Source organism: Rhagoletis pomonella, unplaced genomic scaffold (genome assembly GCF_013731165.1).
Source record: "Rhagoletis pomonella isolate Grant_MI unplaced genomic scaffold, Rhpom_1.0 Rhpom_scaffold_00004, whole genome shotgun sequence".
Classification (NCBI taxonomy): domain Eukaryota; kingdom Metazoa; phylum Arthropoda; class Insecta; order Diptera; family Tephritidae; genus Rhagoletis; species Rhagoletis pomonella.
The window spans coordinates 14,554,489-14,563,900 of record NW_023458558.1 but is presented as its reverse complement, the minus strand read 5'-3'; the positions used below and the strand labels follow the sequence as shown (position 1 = coordinate 14,563,900).

The following is a 9,412-nucleotide window of genomic DNA, read 5'->3' as shown; positions in this document are numbered from 1 at the left end:
AAAAAAAAAATTGGAAAAATTGTTTAGTTCAATATCAAAGATGTCTAGAGGTTAAAATTTTTAGTGAACCGTAACACAACTTAATGTATTTCCTCAGTATTCTTGTCACACCTTCTCAAACGATTGAGATAAGTCAATGGGTTTAATTACTCCACAGTTTTTGTGTTTCACACGAAAGCCAAACAGACGATTTGGTATTAAATCACAATGGTTGAAGAGATGTTTTACTTTAGATTGCAATCACCCTCATTGCGTAAGTCGTAAATTAGGATAAATTGTACGACTCGACATCATCGGCATTGTCGACTGTCGTGCTAAAATAAGTACGGCTACTCTGCTAAGTACGTATTTATTGGGCAATTCTTATTTACAGGTCTTCCTACACCGGACAACCTCTTTAGTTTGCGGTGTGATTACCACCACGATTCGCTGCATTTTTTGGGTAACATTTTCTCTTATTTTGTTAATTTAAAAGGTATTTTGTTCTTACTATACATTTTCGAATTTAAAATGCTGTGTCTTTGCAACTGGAACGACGAATGCCTTTGATAAGGAGACGACGATTTTAAATTGTATTATGTAAATAAATAGCATTGTACATTTTCAAAATTTCACAGAAAAATGCCGAGTATAATTTAGGGAAGCGTGCTTCGAATTCTGTAAAATTCGACGGAAAGGGGTTTATGGTACAGTCACCAAAATTAAAGTTCCAATTCAACCGTTTTTTTTATAAGTTTTTAAAGTTACATATATTTTAGATAATTACTTTACTAAAATGGTTTGCCTCTTTTTTTTTTTAGATACATCAATTAAACATTTGCACAAAATACTATAATAACAATCGCAACAAAAGAAAGAAATAAACAAGAAGAGGAATAAAAAAGATAACAAGAAAAGTTCAGCAGACCTTATCTACATAGGAAGCGTGCAAGAGCGGGGAAATACATTGGAAACTCTGTTGTTTTGGACATGTCATGTCAGCAAGTATCACGACTTCACACTACAGCAGAAACATCAGTCTCATATGAGGATCAGGATCCGTATGTGTTCACAGAAACCGTGCCAACAACGCCACCCATTTTATTTAACGCGCAGGTGCTTATTGCTCCAATTTGTTCTCTTTCTATAATCACATTTTATCGGTTATTGAATATGTTTTCGATATATGTGTAGAAATCGCGAAGCAGAGTAATAATAACAACAACACCAAGATCAACTGCAACACCAAAACAAGCTGCAACTACAACAGCACCAACCGCAGCAACGCCAACGCAAACGCCGGCGAAACTAACTCTCATCACAGCCGACGCCAACAAACGACCCCAAACACCAGTAGTTGCAGCCAACGCAAAATTAAAATTCAATCAAAAACTGCCATTGGGACCCTTGAATGGCAACAATACAAAAACGCAGGCGACATCCACGTTCGCTGCTGCAACGGTCCATAATGGACCCACAGCAGCAGCAACGGCGAAAGCGGTTTCGCCTTCAACTGTGAAAGCTATAAATTCACAATCTCAGAAGCAACCGCAACAACAGCAAAAGAACGTGTGTATAGTGCGACCACAGCAGCAGAAACAACAGCTGAATACGACGCCGCGTCAGCAACAACATTTTAAAGCGCAGCAGCGGAAGCTAACGTCTTCGCCTCCGCCATTATTGCAACACACACCGTCACTATGGCAGACACCTTTGCTGTTGGACACAGTGTCTGCGGCGGTAAGCCCACCGACATCACCCGCTTCGTTGCCCTCACCGCCAGCGGTAGCCGCTTTAATGCCCACGCCAGAATCGTCTCCAACGGCGACAACCACAGCTATGGTTAGCCCGCTGATTACAGCAACGGCGTCAACATTGCCACCATCTAAATTTCATCACAACACCCTGGCACAGCATTTGCAGAAAGTAGAATGCATCAAAAAGCCAAAGAAATGGACTTCTAGCGTCGATGGTTCAAGTTTCAAGCTAGCAGAACAGTTTCAATCACTGCAAAATATACAGGAATCAAGACCTGCATTGAAGCAACATGAGCCACAGCAGCAGCAGCAGCCGCAGCCGCATTTTCAGTTACAAAGACGGGAGGTGGGCACCAAAACTGTCGTAGTGCCACCGACTCCAGCACCACAAAACGCTTACACGAACCACCATACCCAAGCACAGTCGCACCCCAACAAGCCAATCATAGCCACATCCTCTGCACCGCCCCCATTGCAGGCAATTCAGGCGGTTTCCCCACCACAACATTCCGATTCCGATTTGAATGAGATTCCAGTAAATGTTATATTTCGCAAGCCTCAAACGAGTGAAATTTTACATTCAAAGCTCGGTAGCAGCATAAGTGTGACTGCATTGAGCAATGTTACAGGTCGCAGCATCAGCGATAGTAGCAGCACAATATTAAATAGTAAGAGTCCTGCAGTCGAAGTCGTCAAGAGGAGCTCATCTAATGTTAAACCTAAAAATGCAAAAAATGTTTCATCAAATGTGCTGCCGAAATCCATACCTATACCTGCTGGCACTGTGGTTACCGAAACTGGATTATTGGCGTCGCCTAGCTTACAGCCTGCCCCACATGTGCTTCGAGACATTGTCTTTACGCACATCGGCATTACGCCGAGCAAAGATAATTCGACACTACCTGCCCAAACGAACAATACACCTCATTACCATCCACTTGCAGCTATGCCTCAACAGCAGCAAAATATGTCTTCCATGGCAAAGCCGCCGCCACCACCACCACCACAACCGCTTAAATATGATTCTCCAGCTCCTCCTCTATTTGTTCACAAACCAACAGCAGGTGTTAACAAAATGCGTGCAGAGGAGAAGTGCCCGCAAAAGATAACAGACACATTCAAGGGGATGGCTGCGGTCAAAGTCACTACGGCTGCTGCGAAAAACGCACCAAAACGCAAGGCGTCTGGCACGCCAACGGTCGTGATGAGAAGCAACAATGCCGTTCCACCATTTATAAAGAGGCGCGGTCGAAAAATGGGACCATTACATTCACCATATGATAATCAGTGGTTGGCAAGTGGCGCTGCTTTGATTGAAAGCGGCAGCATTGGGCAAAGCAAACGTTATTGTAAAGCTGTGGCTGTGGTAAAAATGTCTACTGCTGAAATTGAAGCCGATACTACTTTGTTGGCATCAGCTACAGTACTACCGTATTGCATACAAAAAAATTGGCTTCATATTACCCGCGAAATACAGTTAGTTGGGGGCGTTGGTGATGTTGCAACTGCAACTGGAAAAAGTGTTCACAATTTGGATACACTTTTAACAGCAACAAGCGAGCGTGAGGCGCGCATTATGCAGAGAAAGATGCTTTTGCAACGTCAAGCGTTACAATTGCTCTCCACATATTCGTTACAAAAGTTGCCGATGCAGGCAGCTAGACGTCGACTGATGTGCGTAGATCGTTTGCTTCGAAAATACGAGCATCATGGCGTTGATGAGTATGTTTGTTATATTTTATATTGTTGTTTTTTCTTTTTATATATTTATTATGAACTTTATACATACGTAAATCTATTACAAAAGTACGGACCATATATTAAAAAAAACATTGAATATGGCAGAGGAATGCGGGACAATAAATCACTTTATTTCAAGGTTTCAAAAAAATTTTGTAAATCCCAAAAACTTCTTCGTTAAAAATATGAGGGAACGTGCCTATACTACGTGACCCACTTTTTGCAATTTTGAACCCCCCATTATGTCATTCTTATGTCATAATATATCGTAACCAGAACTTAATTTATAGAAACAAAAGTATTGCGAGTTTAAAACGCGCCAAACCCTCCGCGATTGATTTCCTTAGGGGATATTGAGTACGTGCTAAAAACCTTAGCCCCCGGCCCTCATTGTGACCAAGCGCGGTATTTTGAAGATCCCCCTTCCCCGCTGACCGGGTCACATAGTATGGGTAGGTTCCCTTGTGTATTAATATTGAAAAGTGTTCCTTATATAACAAATTTTTCGATCTTGGATATCTATTCCTTATCACTGGTCTCCACTCAGTTTTAAAAAATCCAAAATTTGAGTTTCCAAAATCCTGTAATTTACCTTCATAGATTAAAAGAACTGTCCCACCTCGTGCGAATTCTCCTCCTGTACTCTTATGAATTATGAAAAATTATTTGTTTTATTGTTTTGATATGAAGTAAATATTCTTTATATATTACAATTATGTATGGTTATTGTCATCTAACAGCATAATTGCCCCAAAGAAATGTAATTATGTCGGCTGTAGCAAGGGTGTCCTGGAGATGGCAACGCTATGCGAGGACCATATTGTAGATAATGTATCTCAGCATATTTTCTTGCCGTGTACGGCGAAATTTGCTGACAACACCCAATGCCGCATACCTGTCTTTGACATAATGCACGACCTGCCCCTTTGTCAGGAGCATGCACGGAAACGTGATGCTTACAATCGCTCAGGGTACGCTCAGCAGCGTCCAGGGAACTGTAAATTTGGGGCAAGAACGACAAGAACATTATCGCAAAATTCTTTGGATTGCGATGCAGGCGATTTGCTATTGCAACTGAAACAAATTCAATATCAACACAAACAACAGCATCATCATCAGCACCAGCAACAACAGATGCATATGGAACCGAACCTCCGTAATGCTGTTACAATTGGTAAGACTAAAAAAACTAACAATGTAAAAATTACGGCTGTTCGCAAACGTAAGGCCCCTAATGTAGCAACAGCCAACACGGGCGACCGACCACAAAAGCGACCACGAAAAATGGATATGAATGGAACCCCGACCCCTGCACCAATAGGTGCAACATTAGCGCCGCTTCAATTGACATCGGCAGTGCTGCAACGCAAGAGCAGCACCACTTCACTCGAATCAATTGCAAGTAATTCGCAGTCCTCTAATTCACAATTGCATTACATTTCGTCGAATGTGAATGTTCCAGCTCAGGGTAAGATTGCGATGCCTGCACTGGCACCTCTCAGTGGACGCAATGCCCCTGTTCTCAGTAGCACTATCTCATCGGTACCGGCACCGAAACGTCAGCTTAACTTTAGCACTGTCAGTAGAAGCGATAACAGCGCAATGCTATCAGGCAACGATGTGATGACACAAGATTTGAAGCCACATGAAATTAATCAGTTGGTGGCACAGTTCTCTGTAGCAGTGAAAAATAATAACAGCAACGCCAACAACAACAACAACAATGAAAATAGCAACAGTCTCAACGCATATAGCAACAATAGCATTAGTAACTGCTTTAATTACATCAGCTCGAATTGTGACTCTAATTTCACATCGGCGCTAGGCTCGTCATCATCATTGCCGTCTTCAACAGAGGAATTGTTCCGCCAAGAGTTGCTAAGTGTCTGCGAAAATAGTTCGGTCTATGCTAGTTCCGAAGATACTGGTCTGGGTGGATTGAGTGAAACTGAGCTGATGGTTGGCCCCACTGATACAGGTAAGCTGTGAAATGAAGACGAGCATTTTTTTTTCGAAATTAATGTTCCTTTTTGCAGATGACATCCCGCTGGGTGACACACGTCTGCTAGAGGAGCATGATTTAGCGAATGTGCTCAGCGCGTTGCCAGAGGATGCGTTCAATGAATTATTCACAGCAGGTAAATATATACATATGTACATTTCATTTTTCATTTCATTGCATAGAGAAATACTTCTGCCCATGAATGATAGAATACTCTCGTCTCTCTACATCGTGCTTCTGCCAGAGTTTGTTTGATTCTTTCACAATAAGGAAGTAAAAAATGAACTAATAATATATAAAAAATAAAATTCGATAATTTGTTGGAGAGTTCCAGCTTACCACTTCTTAGGCTATCGGATTAGCGTATTATTGTATTGTGTATAAAAATGTATTAAGAAAAAAAACAAGTCTCAATGCAAAACTAAACATACATAGATACATACATTAAAAAAAAACAAAAGAGATTTCGAACATGTCTTCAATAGTTTAATATATCAAAAACGAAAAAATGCATGCAATTTTAAAATTATCGCATTTTTGTGTGAAGAATGGCATGGTACAATATACATATCTGCGGACATTTGACTGAACAACTTAAGTCTTATCTCTCATGAACAAACAAAATAGCATATTTCGCTCTTTTTCCCATCACAACAATACATTTTATTTAAATGAAACCATGCAGTTGTTGCGAACAGAAACATTTTTAAAAGTTGTGAATATCGAAAATATAATGTTATATTTCTTTCAATTGCAATATTCTTCTCTTTGACGGCAAAATATGTTTTGTCGACATGTGCTATTTTGTTTGTCCGTCAAAGACAGACTTAAGTTGTTCTGTCATAATTTCATAATTTCATTTATGTATTTTCGCTTTCATTTATTTGAAAATTTTGATTTGTATACTGAATAGCCTTAGTTTTAAAAATATATATCGCACACCTAGATCTAAAGTGCGATCAACTAAAAAAAAATTCTGGTGATTTTTTGCATGAATAACTTCATAGGACTTACATACAATTAATGCGGATAATTTTTTCTTCATGATTATATACATACATTAGCGAAAAAACTACTGTTATACCTGTTTTTGTATTAACTGCGTTGAATCTGTACGATCCACAAGCAATTATATATCCCTCTCTGAATTTTGAGTTAGCTCACCTTAGATCTAGGTGTGCGATATACGTATCTTTAATTAAAATACCACAATATCGCAACAAAAATTCATTAACGGCAAAAAATAACGTTTTCAACGAAACACCCGCCACGAACATCTACAACGTCATTATTTTTTTTGTTCAAAGTATTCTTGTAGATTTTGTTCTGCATACATGCAAATTTGCAAAGATCTGTTGACTTTGATGATCATCTCAAAATCGCTTCCACGTTGAGTAACGTCCCAATACAAATCTCGAGGGCGAAAACACCACCATTAATTTATATTGAAATTTCCGCACTTTCGTTCTTATAAGTACCGCTTTAAACCTCCCCCCTTGTATATAAATTTTTTAACAATTTTTTTTTTGCCGATAAAAATATTAATTATGTTTTTGTTATTTATGGCCTTATAACTCTTATATTCAACAATTTTATTGAGCTTGGGGTCTTTTTTAAAGAGAAATTGTGTGGAAAACAACAATAATTTACACAAATGTACAAGTTATAGCTGTTATTTCGGAGATCACCACATCTCCCATCAGACTTCTTCCCCGCGGTCACTGGGATATGAACCCACTGACCTCGGATTACCCTGCCCACTGAGCTAAGTTCGCCACGTAAACTGTTGTGCTTTTCCCACTTCTTTTTCTTATGTCAACCCAACTACAATCAAGAGCAGCTATTCCGCTGCTATTTGTACAATGATCATGTGGTTATTGTTTGTTGTTGGTTTCGTTAATATTCTATTTTAAGAATGTTTAACTTTTAGGTGTGCTCGTCCTTAAGTTATAAATTTTTAATTAAAAACGGCCTTAAGCTCAATAAAATTGTTGAAAATCAAAAATTAAAATAAACGCCCGTACGTAACGTTCGCAACGCTAGGATTGGCGCATATGTAATTCTCTTTTCTAAAATAAGACTTATCAATATATCAAACATCTAATATACAGGTACTGATAGTAATTTGTCCAGCGCAGTTTTCGCTTGAAGTTTTTCATTAATTAACTTAGTATATTGTTTCTAAACTATATTTTTTTCATAGACTTATCCTTGAATTTCTTTTCTAGTGCATCAAGAGGAACGCGAAGAAGTCGAGCGTGCCCTCGAATTGGCTGACAAACATCTTAAAAGTTTACAACAAACAATCGGTTCAGACATTGATTTCTTAGGAGATTTCCCTGACGACGATGAGATCCTGGCCGACACTAATGCTATGTGCAGCAAAATGGACATAGTGTCTTCGGCTATGCGTTCGCCAGACGCCACATCTGGCATTGACACCTCAACACTGTTTCTTGATAGTGGTAGTAATAGTGTAGGCGGAGGCGGTGGTAGCGTAAACTGTAGTAATATTGCGGATATACGTGGTCTGGTGCAAACGTAAGTGCTAGGACCAGTGAATGGAAGTTATTGGTCGCCGCCGAGGAGGATAACTCGCCAACAAGAAAAAAGTAAATATTAATGTGCAAGACGTTAGAAAATGCGCAACAACAGTATCCTTAAATATTTAAAGATCGGGATAACAGTTAAAAAGAAAGAATATAAACTCAAGTAAAAATGAAACAAAAATTAGAAAACTTAAAAAGTGTACAAAAAAAGTAGTAAACTATTTTAAAAAGAGGAAAGGTTTAATTAACATTTTAGCATTTCGAGCTGTTATTTGATTTTTTATTATAATACACATATATATAAATATATATATATATATAGGTATAGTTTTCATTGCTATTTTAGTTGACTTACACGCTGCGAAGAGAAAGAACGCATGAATTGCTAACATGTTTCTTAAGTCTTTAATACTAATTATTTGATTTTTTTTTATAATTTATATTGTATAATTGTTCTAATTAGTACATATATATTATACAATTGCTGGATGTCTGTAAAGAAGAAATACTAAAATAAGTGCACAGTTCACTTTTAAGCGATAATCTATGAATATTAAATCAAAAATAATATGTACTGGTAGATCGTGTTTGAACTTCACAGGTAAGCCGAAGACGCATACATAAAACGAAAGGATATAACGGAATAGAAGCATGATATATACATGAAATGAGGAATGACCATGAATATGAAAAAAATATATATATGCATATACTTATATAAAACAGATAAACGTTTTACTGAATGAAGAATCACAGTAACAAACGTTGACTAATATGATCTAGTTAGCGTAAGATTAAATGTTGTAACTTATGAAATTATGTGAAACATGAAAGAAAAATTTGCAATGTAAAAGTTATCGGACATGAGCAAGTAAAATGAATAAACCCAGGCACTTACACTTTTAAAATGGGAAATAAGGAAAAATGTAGCATTAAAGATTAAAACATTACTTTTGTTTTGGGAAATGAGTAAATGATAGGGGTTTATATTAGTTTATGGAGCTATTTGGTTCAGGTTACACAACAGCCGTCATCGATTCGCCATTTCTCTGCTAGCTATGTTTAAGTTTCCGGTTGTATGTTGGACCAATAACAAAGGTAGCTAGCAAGGATGGGCGATAGCGAGTTTAGTTGTACCTCATTGAGTTCATTAGTTTCGCCACTCGCTAACTGTTGGCTAATCGACAACGGCTAACATTTATGAAAATTTATTTACGGTGAATTCATCTTGATAAAAATTTGCCATCAACACTCAGAGCTCCTATTACTAGCATTGGGCGCTAATTTTTTTCTCTGTTTAAACTATTACTTCAATATTTTCTCATAGGATCACTGCGTGCGCATGTCAACTTATAATCAAGATAATTTAAAGAGTTTATAAATTT

The 9,412-nt window shown here is 38.1% G+C and overlaps 1 protein-coding gene across 1 annotated transcript; it reads left to right on the top strand.

Annotated features, from left to right (window-relative positions):
* The first annotated feature begins 788 nt into the window (after positions 1-788).
* LOC118737070 lies at positions 789-8,115 on the top strand. Its single transcript, XM_036467323.1, has 5 exons — positions 789-1,095; positions 1,174-3,458; positions 4,217-5,454; positions 5,513-5,614; positions 7,707-8,115. The coding sequence occupies exons 1-5, from the start codon at positions 970-972 to the stop codon at positions 8,021-8,023; spliced, it is 4,068 nt and encodes a 1,355-aa protein (XP_036323216.1). The 5' UTR covers positions 789-969; the 3' UTR covers positions 8,024-8,115.
* Positions 8,116-9,412: the final 1,297 nt, after the last annotated feature.

Bases quoted from the DNA above. Each gene is read 5' to 3' on its own strand.
- LOC118737070 (XM_036467323.1), top strand. From the start codon at position 970: ATGTCATGTCAGCAAGTATCACGACTTCACACTACAGCAGAAACATCA. The intron at 5,455-5,512 runs GTAAGCTGTGAA...TCCTTTTTGCAG, and splicing joins GGTTGGCCCCACTGATACAG to ATGACATCCCGCTGGGTGAC. The intron at 5,615-7,706 runs GTAAATATATAC...TTTCTTTTCTAG, and splicing joins CAATGAATTATTCACAGCAG to TGCATCAAGAGGAACGCGAA.